This window comes from Nerophis ophidion, linkage group LG14, assembly GCF_033978795.1.
Source record: "Nerophis ophidion isolate RoL-2023_Sa linkage group LG14, RoL_Noph_v1.0, whole genome shotgun sequence".
In the NCBI taxonomy this organism is placed as follows: Eukaryota; Metazoa; Chordata; class Actinopteri; order Syngnathiformes; family Syngnathidae; genus Nerophis; species Nerophis ophidion.
The window spans coordinates 28,720,203-28,744,109 of record NC_084624.1 but is presented as its reverse complement, the minus strand read 5'-3'; the positions used below and the strand labels follow the sequence as shown (position 1 = coordinate 28,744,109).

Below are 23,907 nucleotides of genomic sequence, written 5' to 3'. Positions count from 1 at the left end.
AATAAATGTTTCAATCAATCAAAAAAACAACAACACACGGCATGCTAGCAACGACTGGGCTATGATAGACTGACCATACGTCCTCTTTTCACCGGATACGTCCTCTTTGCGGGGCTGTCCAGGTGGAGTTTCTTAAATGCCTCGAATGTTCGGCATTTTAAGTTATGGTTGCGTGTATTTTCAATGTACGTTCAGGGTTAAGAAGGGGTTGAAAAAAAAAGAAAAAAAAGTGGTGCACGCAGCTACATTCGTGAGGGAGGGACAGAGACAGAGAGAGCAAGAGAGTTATGATAAACGCGCATGCGTCGCTAGGCTCTGCTCTTTATCCATAGATTTATCAGATTTAATTTTTTATCATCTATAGCAGGGGTCTCAAAAGTGTGCCCCGGAGGCCATTTGCGGCCCACAGCTAATGTTTTAAAGGCCCACGGCACATTCTAAAAATACTATTAAAATAAACAAAAACATAAACAAAAGTGAAATAAAAAAAAGCTTAAAGGGGAACATTATCACAATTTCAAAAGGGTTAAAAACAATAAAAATCAGTTCCCAGTGGCTTGTATTTTTTTTCAAAATTTTACCGGTCCCGGAATATCCCTAAATAAAGCTTTAAAGTGCCTTATTTTCGCTATCTTCGAAACCACTGTCCATTTCCCTGTGACGTCATACAGGGCTGCCAATACAAACAACATGGCGGTTACCACAGCAAGATATAGCAACATTAGCTCGGATTCAGACTCGGATTTCAGCGGCTTAAGCGATTCAACAGATTACGCATGTATTGAAACAGATGGTCGGAGTATGGAGGCAGATAGCGAAAACGAAATTGAAGAAGAAATTGAAGCTATTGAGCGAATAGCTATTGATGCTATTCGGCCATAGTGTGGGTGTACCTAATGAAGTGGCCCATAGCATGGCTGCCTTATTAGCATCGCCGGTAAAATGTGCGGACCAAACGGTCAGGACTTTCGCATCTTGTGACACTGGAGCAACTTAAATCCGTCGATTGGTAAGTGTTTGTTTCGCATTAAATGTGGGTATCTAGTTTCAAATGTACATACAGCTAGCGTAAATAGCATGTTAGCATCGATTAGCGTAGCATGTTAGCATCGATTAGCTGGCAGTCATGCCGTGACCAAATATGTCTGATTAGCACATAAGTCAACAACATCAACAAAACTCACCTTTGTGATTTCGTTGACTTTATCGTTGCAAATGCATCTGCACGTTATCCATACATCTCTGTGCCATGTCTGTCTTAGCATCGCCGGTCAAATGTGAAGACACTTTGGTACATTCAATGGGGGTCTGGCGGTAGATTTTTTGCCAGTGGTGCAACTTGAATCCCTCCCTGTTAGTGTTGTTACACCCTCCGACAACACACCGACGAGGCATGACGTCTCCAAGGTTCCAAAAAATAGTCGAAAAAACGGAAAATAACAGAGCTGAGACCCGGTGTTTGTAATGTGAAAATGAATATGGCGGGTGAGTTACCTCGGTGACGTCACGTTCTGACGTCATCGCTACAAGACCGATAAACAGAAATGCGTTTAATTTGCCATAATTCACCCATTTAGAGTTCGGAAATCGGTTAAAAAAATACATGGTCTTTTTTCTGCAACATCAAGGTATATATTGATGCTTACATAGGTTTGGTGATAATGTTCCCCTTTAAAGGCTAAATGTAATCTAGAAAAAGTTGCAACTTTGACTAATAAAACAAAGCTGTTTTTTTTATTTCAAACTGTCATTGCTCAAAACATAATATTGAATCGGCGTGGCGCAGTGGGGAGAGTGGCCGTGCGCAACCCGAGCGTCCCTGGTTCAATTCCCACCTAGTACCAACCTCGTCACGTCCGTTGTGTCCTGAGCAAGACACTTCACCCTTGCTCCTGATGGGTGCTGGTTGGCGCTTTGCATGGCAGCTCCCTCCATCAGTGTGTGAATGTGTGTGTGAATGGGTAAATGAGGAAGTAGTGTCAAAGCGCTTTGAGTACCTTGAAGGTAGAAAAGCGCTATACAAGTACAACCCATTTATTTATTTATTTAAATCAATGTTATTATGAATTATTGACCTATCCAGGTTTCCGATTATTTCACATCAAATATTCCACTAAGAAAAATATTTTTGGTGAGAGATTTAGCAAATTGGTAAATAAATAATCCAAAAATGTATATATATATATATATATTTTTACTGTACCGAAAATGAACCGAACCGTGACCTCTGAACCGAGGTACATACCGAACCGAAATTTTTGTGTACCGTTACACCCCTAATGTCCATCCATCCATCCATTTTCTACCTCTTGACCCATTCGGGGCCTCGGGGGGTGCTGGAGCTTATCTCAGCAGCATTCGGGCGGAAGGCGGTGTACACCCTGGAAAAGTCGCTACCTCGTCGCAGATCAACACAGATAGACAAACAACATTCACACTCACATTCACACACTAGGGACCATTTAGTGTTGCCAATCAACCTATCCTCAGGTGCATGTTTTTGTTATGGAAAACATTTTAAAACATGTTTTTAATTGTTTAAAATTTTGTATTATTAGTTTTTTATAAATCAAAATATATTTATGTATTTTTGTGTTGTTACGGCAAACAATGAATTTTGATACATGTTCAAAGAAAGCACATTTCCAGCAATTACTCAGGGTTGTACGGTATACCTGTACTAGTACAGTATCACGGTACTAATGATCCAAAAACGGTACTCTACTTTGTTTGAAAAGTACCGGTTCCCAATTATTTATTTTATTTTAATTTATTTTTTATTGGGCAAGACTGCGCACAGTCACGTCATGACATTGCTGGGTTTATAAGCAGAGGAGCATGTTCGGTAGCGCACAATTACAGAGTACTTACAAGCAGACACAGTGTGTAGACAGAAAAGGGAGAATGGACGCATTTTGGCGCAAAAACTAACAATGAAGGTGAAGTTATAACACTGAAACGCTCTCTGGAAGAGGTGCTTTAACATATGGCTAGCTAGCTAGCAGCGAACATCCATCTACAGTCGGCAGTGTTTTAGCTAATTCTAAATCACTAATCCTTGTCCCCATGGCGACAAATATAGTACGTTTCTCAAAACTATCATCCCTGCAGGAAGAGGAATAGCTAAACATGCTACACACCGTAGGAGGATACAATAGCTCACCGGCGTCACCGCTAACAAAAGCTAGTGCGTCACAATGTAAACAAACGCCATGGGTGGAGCTACACCTGACATCCACTGTAATGATACAGTCAATACTACAATAATTAAATTATATTTTTTATCGTCACAACATTGTTTTTCCTTTTTTTAAAAATGCATAATATTTTTATAAACTCAAGAAATATGTCCGTGGACACAGGAGAACTTTGAATATGACCATTGTATAATCCTGTAACTACTTGGTATCGGATCAATACCTAAATTTGTGGTATCATCCAGAACTAATGTAATGTGTCCAAACAGCAGAAGAATAAGTGATTAGTACATTTTAACAGCAAATGAACAAGTAGATTAATAATCAATTTTTACAGCGTGACCTTCATAATTTTGACAAAATAGAATGATAAATGACACAATATGTTACTGCATATGTCAGCAGACTAATTAGGAGTCTTTGTTTGTTTGTTTACTTACTACTACAAGACAAGTTGTCTAGTATGTTCACTATTTTATATAAGGACAAAATTGTTCTTATATTGCAATGATAAACATATTTTTAATGTACCCTAAGATTTGTTGTTAAAATAAAGCCAATAATGCCATTTTTTGTGGTTCCGTTTATTTAGAAAAGTGTCAAAGTATCGAAATATTGCTATCAGGACACCCCTACAAGTAATTTAAAATAAAAATCGGTTCCAGTGTTATGTAAAATAAGTCAAATTGAAAAAACAAATAAGTCTCCAAAAATGAAAACATAATGCAATATACATCTAAGGTTTAGTGCCGATTTAAAGGCACATTTTCAGTAGTTTAAAGCAGTGGTCCCCAACCTTTTTGTATCCGCGGACCGGTCAACGCTTAATAATTTGTCCCGTGGCCCGGGGGGGTGTCCTTTTTTTTCTTTTCTTCTTTGTCATGAAAAAGGGACGTTTTTGTCATGAAAAAGGGAGTTTTTTGTGGTTGGTGCACTATTTGTAAGTGTATATTGTGTTTTTATGTTGATTTAATAAAAAAATGTTTTTTTTTTTTTTTTTTATAAAAAATTCTTCTGTGGCCCGGTACCAATTGGCCCGGTGGTTGGGGACCACTGGTTTAAAGTTTTCACATTTCCCCTTTTCTGTAGAACGCCATGATGACCTTTGAAGAGGAGAAGATGCACTTGGCCTCCGAGGACCTCAAAGCAACAGAGAGGCTGTGCGAGAGCGAAAACGCTGGCGTCATCGAAACCCTCAAAAGCAAAATCAAGCGCACGGTGAGTCATGAGTCTTAGCTTGACCATGAAATGCTGTGTGCTGGCCATTGTTGTGTGAAAAGCTGCACAATTACGCCTGTGTGTGGGCAGGTGGACTCTCGGAGGTCGGGGGTGGTGGCTTTGGAGCGACTCCAGAGGCAGATCATCATTGCTGACTGCCAGGTTTACCTCGCTGTGCTGGCTTTTACCAAACAGGAGCTCTCAGGTAGGTTCACATTGCTGCCTTTCATTGTGACGTCACTGCAGGGGATGTTTTCACCTCGCAGCGTACATCAAAGGAGGTTGGATCCTGCGTAAAGCCTGGAAAGTCTACAACAAATGTTACGGCGACATCACCCAGCTGCAGGAGCGTGGCAGGGGCACGGCCTCCCAGCAGCAAGTGCCGTCTTCCCCGTCATCTTCCTCACAGTCCTCGCCAGGACGCAGTCCTTCTCACAGGCTGGACGGCGTCAGCGCCGAAGCCCTGGACCGGCTGAAAGGCTCGGTCAGCTTCGGCTACGGCCTCTTCCACCTGTGCATCTCCATGGTGCCGCCGCACCTCCTCAAGATCGTCAACCTGCTGGGCTTCCCCGGCGACCGCCTCCAAGGGCTGTCGGCGCTCACCTACGCCAGCCAGAGTCAGGACATGAAGGCCCCCCTAGCGACGTGAGTATGTGAGTGCTGGCTTACAACAATATTTGCTTTTTATCCGGCTTTTGTTGCTTCTTTGGGACAAGGAGTGGAAAATAAGTACTCATGCATGTAGGAAGATGTTTGGAGAATATTTTATCTTATCTGCGAGGTTGTTGACCAACAAGTTGCTTTGGTTTGTCATAGGGTTGTACCGTATACCGGTATTACTATAGTACTGCGATACTAATGAATGATTTTTGGTATTATACCGCCTCTGAAAAATACCGGTCCCCCGCCCCCTGCGCCCCCATCATTGTGACATCTCTGGTTTACGAGCAAAAGAGCATGTTCGGCAGTGCACAATCACAGAGTACTTACACACAGACACAGTGCGTAACAGAAACGGGAGAATGGACCCATTTTGGCCTAAAACTAACGATAAAGGTGAAGTTATACGTAACACTGAAATGCTCTCAGGAAGAGGTGCTTTAAGACATGGCTAGCTAGCTAGCGGCAGTCGACCATGTTTTAGCTATTTCTTAAAGGCCTACTGAAATGAGATTTTCTTATTTAAACGGGGATAACAGGTCCATTCTATGTGTCGTACTTGATCATTTTGCGATATTGCCATATTTTTGCTGAAAGGATTTATTAGAGAACATCCACGATAAAGTTCGCAACTGGAGAAAAGCCCTGCCTCTACCGGAAGTCGCAGAAGATGTCACATGTTGATGGCTCTTCATATATTCACATTGATTTTAATGGGAGCCTCCAACAAAAACAGCTATTCCGACCAAGAAAACGACAATTCACCCATTAATTTGAGCGAGGATGAAAGATTCGTGTTTGAGGATATTGAAAGCGACGGACTAGAAAAAAAAAAAAAAAAAACGTGATTGCAATCGCGTTGCATTGAGACAGATTCATATGTTTTTAGACACATTTACTAGGATAATTCTGGGAAATCCCTTATCTTCCTATTGTGTTGCTAGTGTTTTAGTGAGTTTAACAGTACCTGATAGTCGGAAGTGTGCATCCACGACCGGTTGTTGACGCGCAGTGTCTCGGGGGAGTCGACGGCAGCTGTACGGGAAGCACAAGCTCAGCTGATATCCGGTAAGGGGCGAATTGTTAACCACAATTTTCTCACCGAAATCTGCTGGTTGACAAGTGGTCCATGTCCGCTGTGATCCAAAGGAAAGTTTCACCTCCGTAAATTTTAAACAAGGAATCACCGTGTTTTTGTGTGGCTAAAGCTTCCCAACTCTGTCTTTCTACTTTGACTTCTCCAATATTAAGTGAACAAATTGCAAAAGATTCAGCAACACAGATCTCCAAAATACTGTGTAATTATGCCGTTAAAGCAGACGACTTTTAGCTGTGTGTGTGTGCGCAGCGCTCATACTTCCTAAAAACCCGTGACGTCTTGCGTACACGTCATCATTACACAATGTTTCCAAGACGAAACTCCCGGGAAATTTAAAATTGCAATTTAGTAAACTAAAAAGGCCGTATTGGCATGTGTTGCGATGTTAATATTTCATCATTGATATATAAACTATCAGACTGCATGGTGGGTAGTAGTGGGTTTCAGTAGGCCTTTAATCACTAATCTTTGTTTCCATGGCGACAAATAATGTAAGTTTCTTACAAGTATTATCCCTGCAGGACGAGGAATAACTTAACATGCTTCGCTAAACACCGTAGCTCACCGGCTTCAAAATGTAAACAAACGCCATTGGTGGCTCTACACCTGACATCCACTGTAATGATACGAAGTACAGGAGCGATAGTTCTACGATTACATCGATATTTTTTGGCATCACATCTTTTTTTTTTTTTTTTTAAATTCATAATATGTTTTTAAACTCAGGAAATATGTCCCTGGACACATGAGGACTTACATTATGACCATTGTATGATCCTGTAACTACTTGGTATCGGATTGATACCTAAATTTGTGGTAACATCCAAAACTGATGTAAAGTATCTAACAACAGAAGAATAAGTGATTATTACATTTTAACAGAAGTGTAGATGTAACATGTTAAAAGAGAAAGTAAGCAGATATCAACAGTAAATGAAGTATATTAATAATAAATTTTCTACCACTTGTCTTTAATAATGTTGACAAAATAATAGAACGATAAATGATACAATATGTTACTGCATACGTCAGCAGCTAACTTAGGAACCTTTGTTTGCCTACTTACTACTAAAACAAAAGTTGTCTTGTATTTTCACTATTTTAGTTAAGGACAAACTTGCAATAAGAAACATATGTATAATGTGGGAGGCCGTGGTTGAGGTGGGCGGGGTTTGGTGGTAGCAAGGGTGTATATCGTAGCGCCCGGGAATAGTTAGTGCTGCAAGGGTTCTGAGTATTTGTTCTGTTGTGTTTATGTTGTGTTACGGTGCGGATGTTTTCCCGAAATTTGTTTGGTGTGGGTTCACAGTGCGGCGCATATTTGTAACTGTTAAAGTTGTTTATACTGTAACCTGTATGGCTGTTGATCAAGTATGCTGATTGCGTTCGCTCGTGTGTGTGTGTAATACCCGCATAAATCATGTGATTGTGCCGACATGCCTTTATGGAGGGAAAGCAGATGCCTATAAGGCACGCTGACAATATTGTTGTCCGGGTGGAAATTGGGAGAATGGTCGCCCCAGGAGATTTTCGGGAGGGGCACTGAAATTGGTGAGTCTCCTGGAAAAAGAAAGGTTGGCAAGCATGCACTAGTGCACTCTATAGTTCGGAAAAGACGGTACTTGCACTAAGGTGATCTTGTTTGCACTGTGAATACCAATGCTTATATTCTATAAATGTTGACAGCATTTATAGACAAGATGCATATTCTACTGTACACTGCAGAATGTTAAATTGCAAAGCTGATTGTATGATTTTCTGCGACAGCTTGGCCCTCTTGTGGTACCACACGGTAGTGCAGCCATTCTTTGCCCTGGACGGCAGCGACACGCACTCAGGCCTGTTGGAGGCCAAAGCCATTCTTCAGCAAAGAGAGACCATCTATCCCAACTCCTCGCTCTTCATGTTTTTCAAAGGCAGAGTTCAGCGTCTGGAGGTAATAAACTTTTAGGAATGATGTCGAGAAATGCCGATGTCATCATACAACTTCTTGTGTGTAGAGTCAGATCAGCAGCGCCCTGGAGTCCTTCAGCACTGCCTTGGAGCTGGCTGCAGAGCAGCGTGAGATCCAGCATGTGTGTTTGTATGAAATGGGTAAGTTCCTCCTCTATGTGGAAATATAACACACCTGTTTCTGATGTCTTCATGTTGTTCCAGGTTGGTGCAACATGATCCAGCTCAACTACTCAGAGGCCTTCAGAGCCTTTGAGCGTCTGAAAAACGAGTCCCGCTGGTCTCAATGTTACTATGCCTACTTGACCGGAGGTAGCAGGCGTCCATGTTGTTGTTGTTGTCTTCTGCACCATCTCAATGTTGTGTCTTGTTGGTGGGCAGTGTGCCAAGGAGCCATGGGCGACCTGCAGGGGGCGCTAATCGTCTTCAAGGATGTTCAGAAACTTTTTAAACGCAAAAACAATCAAATAGAGCTCTTCTCCATGAAGAAGGTCAGCGAGTGTGTTCTTTGCTTTGACTGTACTTCTTGCTAACGACGTGCACATGTCATTGTGGCAGGCGGAGAAGTTGAAGAGCTCCAGTCTGTCCAAAGAACTTTGTATCCTGTCAGTCATTGAGATTCTGTATTTGTGGAAAGCGCTCTCCAACTGCTCCTCTACTAAACTACACGCCATGATGCAAGGTACTTCTCTACACTTTTGTACTGGAATCAGAAACACTTTAATAATCCTTGAAGGGAAATGACGATTGTACCTTTCCTTGTCTTTTTCCTGTCTATGAAAAACAATTCCCAAAAATAAAAACAGCCGGCGCAAAAAAGCTTTCCGCACATCCTGCAGACTGCAAAAAGTTAAGCTTCAAAATAAAAGCACAGCGGTAAACACAAGTTGGTTGCGCACACCTATTTTAGTCTTAATAATCTTTTTTTTTTTACCTCCAGCTTTGATATGACCCAACTAAAGCCTGATAGTGGCATGTCACATAACTTGCCCTCTCCCCGTGTACCCTACCACAAGCCTTGCGTTCACCTCCATAAAATCGTAACTTCCTGTCCGTGGCAGTTCGGACCGCACAGCTGTGATTGTTCAGTTTTGCCGAGAAGGGTCAAATGATTGTATGAAATAAAACAACCGCGATTGAACGTTTGCATGGAAACCGATATTGTGTACTTCATAACTTGGTGCGTTTGAAAAATAATTACTGAATGTTTCGTTTCTCAGCTTTTGTTTTTGTTGCATCCAGAAGAAGTCAAAAAGTACAATACCTTTTTAACTTTTATTGCTAATCTTGCTATGGTTGTTTAACAGCTTTATCTATACGAGAAGCATTTTTCTTTTCAACGGCTATCAAGGCCACCTGCTCAGTGGCCTTGTGGTTAGAGTGTCCGCCCTGAGATCGGTAATTGTGACTTCCAAGTCATACCAAAGACGATAAAAATGGGACCCATTACCTCCCTGCTTGGCACTCAGCATCAAGGGTTGGAATTGGGTGTCAAATCACCAAATGATTCCTGGGCACAGCTACCACTGCTCTGCTGTGGGGATGGGTCAAATGCAGAGGATAATTTCACCGCACTTAATGTGTGTGTGTGTGTGTGAAGTGTAAAGACTGACCACACAGTTCCTGTCTTCTAAATAAGGGTCTCAGAAAAACTACTGCACTCAAGCTAGAAAGCTACAAAATAATTATTGTAAAGGGTAAAGAAACAAGTATGGAAGCTGAACAAATAAGAAGTTAAAAACCAACAACTTTCATGTGGTGTTGGAAAGACAGAAGTACTTTTTTACCTCCACAACGTAAATTCAAAGTTTTTAAACTTATCAGCACTAATGTAAATTTTGTCTGATTCGAATTAATGCAAATAATCACAATAATGTAATACACCAACTTATAGTCTTGTATTTTTATTTATCACCTTTAACACGTTAACAAAAAGCATTGTGTATTTATTATATACCTTGACTAAAGTGCGATGTAGATGTCATCACTCCACATAACAAAATAATTATTGAGCGAGTGACAGCTTAAGACACGTCCCCTGAGTCTTTAGGAAGAGAATGAACGATGAAAAGAATACATGCAACAACTCTACCAAGCATCATTCAAATCAGATTTGTAAAAAGAGAAAGTACAGTATTATAATCTGAAAGGAAGTGAGATACTGAATAAATGTAGTTTTAGAACAGTGACAATGAAAATAAGAATTTCAATCAGAAGAGTTTTTTTTAATCCACTATCTAGTTTGTTCCATAAACTATGTAAATATCTTTCTGTATTCAAAATATGTAAAAATCATGACAATGAAAAGATATAATTGAGCAAAAATATTTCTTTATTGGTTGAATTGTTGTAACAGGAGTGTCTCTCGAGTCGCGCCAACATTAAAAGATTTTTTATGAATGAAATCAATTGAACAGAAGAGAATTACAGGTCTGGCACCATCCCCTACGGAAGAACTATAAATCAAACAGACGCCGTCAGCTAGGTGACGCGAGAGTATATTCTGGCCTTTAAGGTGCACAATTATGACTAAAATAATAATCCCTATTATTTATATCAATATTAAAATCACGATTATTATTTTTTAGGTAAAAACATGTCAGTGTTTTACACGGGTTTAAATATGAACATTTATGTTGTATGTATGTTGTAAAATCTTATTTATACACAGAAATTATTTAACCAGGTTTTATATGAAAAACAAATGGACAATATACATTCTTAGGCTAGAGAAACATCAAATATAGTTCTGGCTTCTTAAAAGCCATACAACTTTGATTTGAAATATGTTTATCTTCTGTTGTTTAATGATAAAGGCAAAACAGGGGTAGCATATCTGGTTTATGTGATGTAATGTGGCTTCACTTCTTGGCATAGGTTAGTTGCTCAGACAGTTTAACACGTTTTGTTTCTTAATGGGGAAAAATGTTAATGCCTCTTGTATTCATGTCAGCATTTAAGCTTGCTAGCGATTAGCGTACTAGCTTGCTTCTCCAGTAAATGAGCAATATCACCAGTTCGTGAGGTTATTGAAGTGTGGTTATCAATCATGGTTTTGTTATTTGAATTTAAAGCAGTAATCCTGTTAGTTTTACCGCGGTTTACCATAATACCGTTAAATTTTCATTTCTGGAGAAACCTTCATTAACGCATTTTAGGCGACGTTGCTCATGTCCTAGAAAAGCGGTAGCAGCACCTCTGAAATGGTTGAAGATGGTTTTCTTTTCAATCTGATACTGAGTCAAATTCAGGCTGGTATTGACAGTACCGAGCCAATACTGATACTTACAACAAAATGTACTTAATGTGTCTGGTAAAATTTAGAAAGTAGTATATTTCAAATGTTGCTGCGCATGGGGAATCATCTTCAAACATAATAAAATAGTTATTCTGTAATGACGCGGTTATTTTTTTTTTTTTATGTTGAACTCTGGCAGCACAATGACAGGGTACAGTGCATCTGCCTCACAATACGAAGGTCCTGAGTAGTCCTGGGTTCAATATCTTTCTGTGTGGAGTGTGCATGTTCTCCCCGTGACTGCATGGGTTCCCTCCGGGTACTCCGGCTTCCTCCCACTTCCAAAGACATGCACCAGGAGATAGGTTGATTGGCAACACTAAATTGGCCCTGCGATGAGTTGGCGACTTGTCCAGGGTGTACCCCGCCTTCCGCCTGAATGCAGCTGAGCCAGCAAACCCAAAAGGGAGAAGTGGTAGGAAATGGATTGATGGTTAACTCTATGGAGGGTCTCTAAATAGTCTATGATAAATGATATACACACTTGCTGTTTTATACTCCTCGACTCATTTTATTTACCTGTAATTTACTAAAACCGTTTAAGTGTTTTTTTATTTGTTCTATAGAATTTATCAATTAATGACACTTCAATTATGAATATTTACAAAACTTAACCTGACTAAATGTAGGTATTCTTGCCTATGTTAGATTAGTGTGTGTGTGTATATATATATATATATATATATATATATATGCATGATGTAAATGTTTGAAATGGTCAGTTTGTCCATCAATCTTTAGTATAGTTACTAAACAAACTTACTGTAAAAATACATAATAAAATACTGTACCGGTAGTAACAAATATTTCTGGTTTTGTGTGTTTTCTACCGTTTATGACTTAATGTTAGAGTTACAGTAAATACAAATCTTATAAGAAATTCTGCATCCGGTTTGGTTTTAGAGGAGTAACAGAGTGTGTGTGTGTGTGTGTGTGTGTGTGTCAGTCAGATGATTATAATAATCACCATCTAATAAAATTAATAATCCCTTATTTACAGAGTGGGCCAGTCCAATGCCACAGCTACATCATGTTCTGTGACAGAGGCAGGCTGCAAAATACAGTACCTGACTGTCATATTTGACTACAAAAGACATGATGCTGTTTTAAATAGTTCTGTCATGTTTACAACTACATGACATTGGCCCTGTTTTTATTAAGTGCAATTACACTTATTGCCGTTAGGTGCTATCTTGCACAATTTTTACATTTATTTCTATTTATGGTATTATTTTGCTTATCCAATACTACTTTATTTATAATGCCTGTGTTGCTTAATGGGATTTCTACTTGAGGTACATTAAAGTGTTCTTATCTACAATGTTTCTTCTCACAACAAAATAATTTTGAATGTTATTTGTTGTTTAAAAGATTTCAGTTAAAGTACTTTTTGAAAAAGAACGCAATAATATAAAGTGTTCATACCGTTACGTTCCTAATCCCTGCCCGTGTGTCAACAATTGAATAACACCTTCACTTGACCTAGGTCAGTAGGCAACGTTAAAGTGTCTCCAGGCTGCTAGTTCAAGTCCAAGGAGACAAGCAGAGCAGCGCGTTGTGCAGATCTGCTATTATCAGTCACTATATAATAATAATAATGGATTAGATTTATATCGCGCTTTTCTATTGTTAGATACTCAAAGCGCTCACAGAGAAGTGGTAACCCATCATTCATTCACACCTGGTGGTGGTAAGCTACATTTGTAGCCACAGCTGCCCTGGGGTAGACTGACGGAAGCGTGGCTGCCAGTTTGTCCCTACGACCCCTCTGACCACCACCTATCGTTCATTCACCAGTGTGAGCGGCACCGGGGGCAAAGGGTGAAGTGTCCTGCACAAGGACACAACGGCAGCAATTTGGATGTCAATAGGTGGGAAGCGAACCTGCAACCCTCAGGTTTCTGGCACGGCCGCTCTACCTTCTACGCCATGCCGCCCCGTCTTTGGTGCCCTCATACCAGTGGTCTTCAATTATTTTCAGTCATTTTTTCCCCAATTAATATACCTGGGGATTATTTAGTCGTACATAAGCATTCTGTGTTTATCAAAACAGATGAATAAATGGAAATAACATCAACAACTGACCAAGTTACAAGTTTAAATCTTACTAAGGGAATTAATAAACGAGACTGCTCAGTCCGTGGGGAAAAAATGCAAACAGTAGAATGTGTATTTATTACTGCTGCATTATTACATATACTATAATTCATGGTGTGTCTGTTATTGTTCTTGTTTGTTGTCTGGCAACTACAAATATCTTTGTTTCAGTCCTTCAGGCGATTGACGATGCCTCATGTGCAGGGCTGAAAAACCTGCTTCTGGGCGCCGTGAGCAAATGCCTCCATAACAGTGAAGATGCCATTGAGGTATTGTAATGCTTTGCATGGTTGATGATGATAGAAGCTACAATGCTGTCTTTGCAGTATTTCCACCTGGCTTCATGTGATGAGGTGGGCCTTCTGAGCAACTCGTACGTGCAGCCTTACTCCTGCTATGAGCTGGCATGTGTGCTCCTCCACAACTCTGAGGTAATAACCATCATCATCTACAGGACTATGTTCCAAAGGTGACATTGTGGTTTGTTTTCCAGTCTGCAGCCAAAGGCCATATATTGATGATCCAGGCAAAGGTATCGAAGTATAGTTGTCATACACGCTTGTTTTTGAGTTTAGAACTATGTTTTTTCTTTTGCAGGACGATTATGCAGGTTACGACTTTGAAAACAGGCTTCATGTTCGCATCCACTCTGCTCTTGCTTCTACGCGAACTGCAGCTCAACCCAAACATCAGCAATGACACTCTGGACAATATTTCATGTTACATTTTTAATGTCTTTTAATGTTGGTTTTCTGAGCCAAAAAGCAGCACATCACTTTCTGTGGTGGCCTTTGCTTATCTGCAGGTAGGAGTATCACACTGTATTCTGGAACTTTATTCCAAGTGGAAACATGTTTTGCACGTATCCTTAGATGTGCCAAACTTTGATGGCACGGTGGTACCATTTTGCCCTCTTTATATTGGATGTTTTAAAACCACTTGTTTGAATTGACAATTAATTAAATAAATTCTTTATGAACTATATAAACTTGTTTCAGGAGTTGGGGGACAAATAAGCCATTAAAGATAGAAGATTATTCATCATGCAATTTTTAATTCAAGCAAAACCAATGATAAGTGAGCTTTTATATAACAAAGTCAAGTTTGTAGTGTAAAATAGACGAGCAGCTACAAAAAGGTGGTGACACTTGCATATTTGGTGATTCACATGCATTTATGTTTAAATTAGTAAATATATTGCAATAGATGTAATTTTGACCTTTTCACAGTGGAAGAGCAGCTTTTTCTGCAAGTGTAAAAAACACTACACTACCACTCTTACTCTGTGCACACTCTGACAGATGAAGTTTTTACCCAGTCTAACTTCCTTGTATTGCACTACTGAATATTTAAACACAGCACTTACAGTACGGTTCTAAAGCCAACATCATTTACAAATGATGACAAACCGGCTTTGTAACATCTACCAAAGCATTTACAAATAGTTATCTGGTGTTTCTACCTGCTAGTAGATGTCAGGCACCTGACTGTACCTTCTGTCCCAGTAGCCTTTCAAGTAGAGCCAGTCTTGACCCTTGTTGTGAGGGTTGGCGCCTTGCTGAAACCACCTGTGGACGTTTGACAACATCAGTGTTGCATTATTTTGCTTAGATGGAAAATAACAAGCGCCTGTAGTAGACCACTGTGTTCAGAGGGGGGCGCTGCACTGTTACCTTGTTTTCCATTCATCTGTGGACTTGCCGCGATGCTTGCAGGCCATCCTTTGTTTTTCCTCCAGTCGCTTCTTCTCTGCACTGGCCAAATCTTCCATGCACACAAAGATATTCACAAACTATTTGCACACACAATTATACACTGTCAAGCAAAACATGTGCAAGAACGATTTAAAAAGACTCTAAAGCCACCTCCCCCAAGACATGACAGCAGCAGGAATAGACAAGTCAAATACAATACATATCATATACAATAACCATTTATCTACTAACTGTATGGATAAGTTACATGTACTGTACACTATATCAGAGGAATATGTTTAAATATGGAATATTATTGGTAAATATTGTAAATATATCGTGCATACTTACTTATATATAAAAATACAATATGTTCACATTAAATTAGAAACATAAAACATTAAAAACATGTCTTCTATAAAAGGAGATAACAACAGTCCAAATGAATGATGCTTAAGAGTACATTTTGAATTATTAGGATTTTGTGAAGGTATGATTGATAAATAGCACCACAAATAGAATGGTGAAGTGAAGTGAATTATATTTATATAGCGCTTTTTCTCTAGTGACTCAAAGCGCTTTACATAGTGAAACCCAATATGTAAGTTACATTGACACCAGTGTGGGTGGCACTGGGAGCAGGTGGGTAAAGCGTCTTGCCCAAGGACACAACGGCAGTGACTAGGATGGCTGAAGCAGGGATCGAACCTGCAATGGTAATATATTCAACTATAATGCCAACACACAAGAACAATAAATGAAATAATGTTATTTTGTTACAGACAAGTTCAATATGTTGTTTCCAAGTTCGATTTGGAATTGATCAGTCCTAAACATTTGGTTTGAGGCCCCAAGCAAGTTTTTATGTTATCAATGAATAATCTTGCATTGTTTTTATTATAGCTTTTGATTTTCATACTCGAAGTCAGAACAATATATTTAAAAACAATTTTGGGACGATTTATTACCTTTAAACCATTCAGAAATATGAGTTATTCATATGCTTTTCCTGTCAAGCAATCAAGATTAAAATGTGATAATAGAAGAAAGGGAACATCTGCAAACATAAAAGGCAATACATTCTTACAAACATTTTTTAAATCATTGATTTATAATAGGAATAAAATAGAGCTTTGAGGACCCCCAGACACTAATTCCACACTATTACATTGTTGATAATTAATAAATACATATTGATATCTTTATTTTGCCATTTTAAAACATTTATGATATGACAATCATTTGACAGATTTGCTATTTCACGCAAGGACTGACTACCTCATATTCGTGCTTTATATTCACTTGGACCATATCTGCGTTTGTTTGATCATTTAAGTGAAGTGGTGCATTTTAAATTCAATGAGGCGCATCGTTTATTGGCTTGCAGGCCATTATTTGAGGATGTTTTTACTAGGGTCACATGACAGGGTGTACTGTACCTATATCTCCATTCTCCATAGCGCTGATGTCAGGCCTGAGGCGACTGTCCGTGGACGGCAGCACGCCCTCCATCCTCTTGTCCAGCTGGTTCAGCTGCATGGCGAATGTGGAGAAGGCATAAAACTGCAAAGGAAAGCATAAAGTGTGCAAAGAGGCAAACAAAGATCATGTTGAAAAAGCACTGACCTTGGCCGAGTTGTCAGGCCGAGGCGTTATCTTCCAGATGAGCTCACTACCCGGGATGACCTGCACTGTCTCTGCATCAGGCGGAGGCATTTCCTCTGGTTCTTCATCCACACTGCTCTGAGGGCACACACATTCTCAAACGAGAGCAACAAGTGGTGGCACCAGTAGCAGAAAAAAAAATACCCTTTTGGATGCCTTTTTTTCCTCCAAACTTTTTTTGTCTGACTTTTTGTGGGCGTCGAATGTGGCGGGGTCGACTGTGTACAAGCACTCAGTCCATTTGCCGTAGATGGCACACAGCCTCTTCTTGCTGCAAATAGACAGATTTAGGAGACAAAGGAGAGACAAGTTACAACAGAACATCTTGAAATGAAATAAATTATATATGTATATATATATACATATATACATATATATATATATATAGATATAATATATATAGATCTATCCATCCATTTTCAACCTTATTCCCTTCGGTGTCGCGGGGGGCGCTGGAACTTATCTCAACTACAATCGGGCGGAAGGCGGGATACAGCCAGGACAAGTCCCCATCTCATCACAGGGCCAACACAGCTAGACAGACAACATTCACACTCACATTCACACACTGGCGCCAATTTAGTGTTGCCAAGCAACCTATCCCCAGGTGCAAGTCTTTGGAAGTGGGAGGAAGCCGGAGTACCCGGAGGGAACCCACGCATTCACGGGGAGAACATGCAAACTCCACACAGAAAGATCCCGAGCCCGGGATTGAACCCTGACTACTCAGGACCTTCGTATTGTGAGGCACACACACACACATATATATATATATAAAACATATATACGTTGCACTGGAGTATAAGTCGCATTTTTGGGGGAAATTTATTTGATAAAATCCAACACCAAGAATAGACATTTGAAAGGCAATTTAAAATAAATAGAGAATAGTGAACATATGACGCATAGATAACAAACTGAGAACGTGCCTGGTATGTTAATGTAACATGGTAAGAGTCATTCAAATAACTATAACATATAGAACAGGGGTCGGGAACCTTTTTGGGTGAGAGAGCCATGGAAGCCAAATATTTTCAAAATGTATTTCCGTGGGAGCCGTATAATATTTTTAACACTGAATTCACCTAAATGCGTGCATTTTTCAGTAACACCAACATTTTTAGAGAATAATAAGTCTCTTATTCTTTTTAATAACATTGTTATTCTAAACTTAACCAATAGTAAATATAATACTTCTTACCATTAATGCGACATCTTGGACAGGTGCAATAGAAAATGGATGGTTGGATTAAAATGCAAGAGAATGTTTTATAATCTGAACGTTATTTTTAACACTGTGATTACCAGCGGAATTATTAATTACTTATCATGTTAAGCAATGTCAGCTAAGATTTATCTGAGAGCCAGGTGCAGTCATCAAAAGAGCCACATCTGGCTCTAAAGCCATAGGTTCCCTACCCATAATATAGAACATGCTATTCGTTTACCAAACAATCTGTCACTCCTAATGGATAAATCCGATGACATCTTCTTCCTCGATGTCGCTTCTAAAGAACTCTGCCAACTCCAAAGGTATGCGCAACTTCCTCTTGTCGTTTTCTGCTGCATATTTCACTACATCCAGCTTGTAATCTGCAGTACATGATTTCCCTTTCGATGCCATTTTTGTTCAGCCCTTCTCAGTTTTTATAAGTTACCGCCAACGATGAAATGATCAAATTTAATAGCTACGGCCGTAGCATATAGCAGTTAGCCTTCCATGACCCAAAATGCACTTCTGCCATGACCCTCCCCTGCCGAAATCTTATTGGTTGACGTGTGTGTGACGATTGCTGACATTTTCTTCGTCTCTTCCGCGAATGAGATAAATAATATTTGATATGTTACGGTACAGTGTTAATTTCACACATAAATCGCTCCGGAATATATGTCGCACCCCTGTCCAAACTATGAAAAAAAACGCGACTTATAGTCCGAAAAATACGTTTTTATATATACACACACACACACACTGGTATATATTTTATATATACATATATTATACTATATATATATATATATATATACACACACACACACACACACACACACACACACACAGCAGTACAATATTTTGATTATATAGAACTAGTTTAACCCTTAGAAGACAAAGACTGACTTTTTTTGTCCTTTCAGTACATTTTTGCTGTATTTTGTCCATGGTTTTTATTGTGTTACTCCATTATACACGATTTTCAATACACTAGCTGTTTTTAAACAATACCCGAAAGCTAAGGACATAAAAGTCCTTCATTCTTCAATGGTAAATGGGTTGTACTTGTATAGCGCTGTTGTACCCCTTTTTAAAGGAGCCCAAAACGCTTTGACAGTATTTTCACATTCGCCCATTCACACACACACACTCACGGCGGGAGCTGCCATGCAAGGCGCTCACCAGGACCCATCAGGAGCAAGGGTGAAGAGTCTTGCCTAAGGACACAACGGACGTGACTAGGATGGTAGAAGGTGGGGACTGAACCAGTAACCCTCAGATTACTTGCACAGCCATTCTACCCACTTTGCCACGCTGTCCCCAAAGGGCATAAACATTAGATTTTTTTTTCTTTTTCCCAAATCTGTTCATCAACTTCAGCCCTAAACAAAAATACTTTTACAGTTTTTTACAAATTTAATTGATTAAATAATTTGGTTTTACAGACCATTTTTAAGCCACTCTCTCACCCTCTCTTCAAGATGTGCTGTTTTTTAGGCGGTCTAATTTATATGCCCCCACTTCGACTTGGTCTTCTTCCCGTCAGCTATATTGTAGTTTTTAGCGCTTCCATTGAGAATCTACTGACAGATATAAATCGGAACTGTATGCTAATTTGTATTAGAAATGGCAACAGTGGAGGATGCATGTGTATGTACGAGCCAGTCTGCCCCACAACAAGAGGATAAAGAAAAAGAAGGAGAATATTGACTACAATGGTAGACTCGTGCAAAGTTCTTCATGTAAATCTTTACGATGTATTACTCTCTTGATGTCAGTAATTGGAAAACTCACAAATTAGGCAAATTCCAAACGGCTTGTTTGGAAGAAGTATAAAGGAAAGCAAATGTTTTTTTTAAATGTCTCTGTCATGTCTCCATGATTTTATTTCAAATTTTAGGGACTTATACAATGTTCTAATACACAAAACAAGTACCAATAGGTAAGAAAAGTTGGATTTGTATAAGATCCCCTCGAAAGGGGAACTGCACTTTTTTTTAAATGTTACCTATCGTTCACAATCATTATGAAAAACATGGATGGATTTTTTTTTTGTATTCTTAATAGTAAATACATTTATTCAAAAGTCCGCTTACAATGGAGCCTATGGAAGCTGCTCCATTCTGCCTTTAGAGCCCATTAAAAAACCTCCATTAACGATATATATGTATATATACATGATGTAATGTATGTCATGTAGTAACATTTATAATATCTAATATTTAGGTATTACACATATACAGTGCATTAATTTTAAAAAATGCATCACAAATGTTGCTTTTCATTACTGATTAGTCACTGCATACTTAAGGAGTGGCAACAAACATAATAAAAAATCACATACTGTACAAGGTCTGCTGTCATTAGGATGCCGACTGCTAAGATGTTCATATATTCCCATTTAAATGAATGAATCATAATCCTCGCAAAGAAAAGGGGAATGAAAACATGCGTCTTTTTGTGTCGTTCTCGCCATTTCTGTTTCTAAAGTAAATGATAAATAAATGATGAATGGGTTGTACTTGTATAGCGCTTTTCTACCTTCAAGGTACTCAAAGCGCTTTGACACTACTTCCACATTTACACACACATTCACACACTGATGGAGGGAGCTGCCATGCAAGGCGCCAACCAGCACCCATCAGGAGCAAGGGTGAAGTGTCTTGCTGACGACACAACGGACGTGACGAGGTTGGTACTAGGTGGGGATTGAACCAGGGACCCTCGGGTTGCACACGGCCACTGCGCCACGCCGTCCCGGTAGCTGTCAAAGTGTACAAATTTGTCGGATTACATCCTAGTCCTTCTACTATCCAGGTGAGATGGATGACTTATGATCTCCAATGAAGTTTGACGAGCGAGGATGCAGCTGATCAGTCGATCATGTCAACATTGGCACAAAAGCTTGTGATCACGGTGACGCTATAATAGTTTGTCTGTGTTAGCGCTTATAATAACAATATCCCTAATAATTGATTAATATTCAAGTCACTACATTTAAATGGAGCATTATGGATGTTTTTTTAAACAGTTTTTTTATGGGCGGAATAGAGGAACATTGGCTCTGTTATTTACGAGTTACATTACATCAAAAAATATACATCTGTTGTCACGTCTTTCAAAATGATTGTGAAATTTCCAAAAAGTGCAGTTCCCCTTCAAGTACTTTTGTCATGTTTGGCTTTGAAAACATTTAAAAAATAAATGTTTGTCAACATTATGATGATCCAAGCAAAAATGTTTCTACATAAATGTCAATTTATGATAGTAAAACCTACATTTTCTAATTGGCTTAATAATTGAAAATTCATATATCAATTACATTTTGGAAAATTATCAAAAATACAAAAAAGCCCTTAAATTGAGTTCGTTATTGCAAACATTTCAAGTAATTTTGATTAGCCTTGTTTGTCTGTTAGAAATTTTAAAGTTAAAGTACCAATGACTATCACAAACACACTAGGTGTGGTGAAATGTGTCCTCTGTATTTGACGCATCCCCTTGTTCGCCCCCTGGGAGGTGAGGGCAGCAGCAGTGGCTGCGCTCGCGAATAATTTTTGGTGTTTTAACCCCTTGATGCTAAGTGTCAAGCTGGGATGTAATGGGTCCCATTTTTATAGTCTTTACTCTGACTCGGCCGGGGTTTGAACTCACAACCTACCGATCTCAGGGCGGACACTCTAGCCACTGAGTGGATCTTATCCTGTTTTTTTTATTAGTATTTATTGTTATTATTTTTATATTTTATTTGATTAAAAGCGTTACTAAAACGGCCTTTTTTCATCTCCGTAATATCGCTAAAATTCGCTCCATTCTGTCCACTAAAGACGCTGAGATCATTATCCATGCGTTTGTTACGTCTCGCCTCGACTACTGTAACGTATTATTTTCGGGTCTCCCCATGTCTAGCATTAAAAGATTACAGTTGGTACAAAATGCGGCTGCTAGACTTTTGACAAGAACAAGAAAGTTTGATCACATTACGCCTGTACTGGCTCACCTGCACTGGCTTCCTGTGCACTTAAGATGTGACTTTAAGGTTTTACTACTTACGTATAAAATACTACACGGTCTAGCTCCATCTTATCTTGCCGATTGTATTGTACCATATGTCCCGGCAAGAAATCTGCGTTCAAAGGACTCCGGCTTATTAGTGATTCCCAAAGCCCAAAAAAAGTCTGCGGGCTATAGAGCATTTTCCGTTCGGGCTCCAGTACTCTGGAATGCCCTCCCGGTAACAGTTCGCGATGCCACCTCAGTAGAAGCATTTAAGTCTCACCTTAAAACTCATTTGTATACTCTAGCCTTTAAATAGACTCCCTTTTTAGACCAGTTGATCTGCCGTTTCTTTTCTTTTTCTTCTATGTCCCACTCTCCCGTGTGGAGGGGGTCCGGTCCGATCCGGTGGCCATGTACTGCTCGCCTGTGTATCTGCTGGGGACATCTCTGCGCTGCTGGTCCGCCTACGCTTGGGATGGTTTCCTGCTGGCTCCGCTGTGAACGGGACTCTCGCTGCTGTGTCTTGGATCCTCTTTGGACTGGACTCTCGCGACTGTGTTGTATCCATTGTGGATTGAACTTTCACAGTATCATGTTAGATCCGCTCGACATCCATTGCTTTCCTCCTCTCTAAGGTTCTCATAGTCATCATTGTCACCGACGTCCCACTGGGTCATTATTGTCACCAATGTCCCACTGGGTGTGAGTTTTCCTACCGAGGATGTCGTGGTGGTTTGTGCAGCCCTTTGAGACACTAGTGATTTAGGGCTATATAAGTAAACATTGATTGATTGATTGATTGATTTGTCTTTGCTTTAATTTTCTTTCCTTTACATGTTTTGCAAAAAACAATATTTGCTCAACTTGATGGTTGTTAATTGGAGTTTTGTTGAACGTGTCCTGGTTTTTATGCACATTGAGAATATATGTTTGTACTTACATTGTTCAATAAAAAAAAGAAATGTAAACAGAAGGTTTTCAAACGAAATTATATATTTTTAAAAGCTTTTTTGGCAATTATTATTTTGACTGAAATACCCCATGTTGAATTCTGTGTACATGTTGATACATACAGCAGATCTAAACAGACAATGATACCTTTTATCTAGGATGTATCCTTCCACTTTATGAAGCTCCTTGCCAAAGAGACCGCAGGGTTTGAAGGTCATACTGCATCGCTCTCCGGTCCTGTCACACAATTACTCAACATCACGTCTCCTCTAATGCTGTGTGGGTGTGCGGCAGTCTTTACTTGTGATTGACCACCTCCACGGTGCCGTACTGCTCAATCCAGAGCTGGCCTACGATGATGTTGTGTACACAGCAGGTGGGGTTCGTCCAGGTGTAGGCTTCATTGTACCTGCATGGAGACAGAAAGTGGTGAGAAGCAGCAAAGAGAAGCGACAACAAAGCTGTTGACGCTCACTTGGGAAGCTCCAGCGTGATGATTCCTTTGGGCTCTGCTTCTATGCTCTTACCCCAAAACTTGAGTTTGGGATAGATGGAGCCGTGGAAGACGAAATTGTCCTTGAGGCCCTCGGCATGAAAGGCGCTGACAGGAGGGTGATGGCTCACTTGCTCCGACACCCACCTGAAGCCCAAGTCGTCTCTGGTGGAGCAGGAGCGATTGTTTTGTTTTAAAACAGCTTCTTCTCACACACCTGAGTCCAGCTCACCTGACGAGCTCGTACGTCTCACCCAGCAGGGGATTGAAGGGCTTCCCGGTCCTCTCCCACTGCGACGCTACGGCTGACACGGCAAAAGCTGCAACACACTGCACAGAGTGTGCATAAGATAACATAAGTCATGGGCAA

General features: G+C 39.8%; 1 protein-coding gene and 1 pseudogene across 1 annotated transcript in view; one reads left to right on the top strand and one right to left on the bottom strand.

Annotated features, from left to right (window-relative positions):
• Nucleotides 1–14,510, top strand: part of LOC133568413 (tetratricopeptide repeat protein 39C-like) — a 41,737-nt gene extending 27,227 nt beyond the window's left edge. Inside the window, exons 3-14 of the mRNA XM_061920316.1 lie at nt 4,287–4,415; nt 4,506–4,620; nt 4,682–5,060; nt 7,942–8,110; nt 8,175–8,268; nt 8,332–8,439; nt 8,509–8,618; nt 8,686–8,809; nt 13,694–13,791; nt 13,849–13,953; nt 14,016–14,054; nt 14,120–14,510. Of these exons, the coding sequence (XP_061776300.1) occupies nt 4,287–4,415; nt 4,506–4,620; nt 4,682–5,060; nt 7,942–8,110; nt 8,175–8,268; nt 8,332–8,439; nt 8,509–8,618; nt 8,686–8,809; nt 13,694–13,791; nt 13,849–13,953; nt 14,016–14,054; nt 14,120–14,221 (1,572 nt within the window). The 3' untranslated portion in view covers nt 14,222–14,510. The remainder of the gene's footprint in view (nt 1–4,286; nt 4,416–4,505; nt 4,621–4,681; nt 5,061–7,941; nt 8,111–8,174; nt 8,269–8,331; nt 8,440–8,508; nt 8,619–8,685; nt 8,810–13,693; nt 13,792–13,848; nt 13,954–14,015; nt 14,055–14,119) is intronic.
• Nucleotides 14,511–14,556: 46 nt separating this feature from the next.
• The window catches only part of LOC133568412 (oxysterol-binding protein-related protein 1-like), a 47,765-nt pseudogene continuing 38,414 nt past the window's right edge, over nt 14,557–23,907 (bottom strand).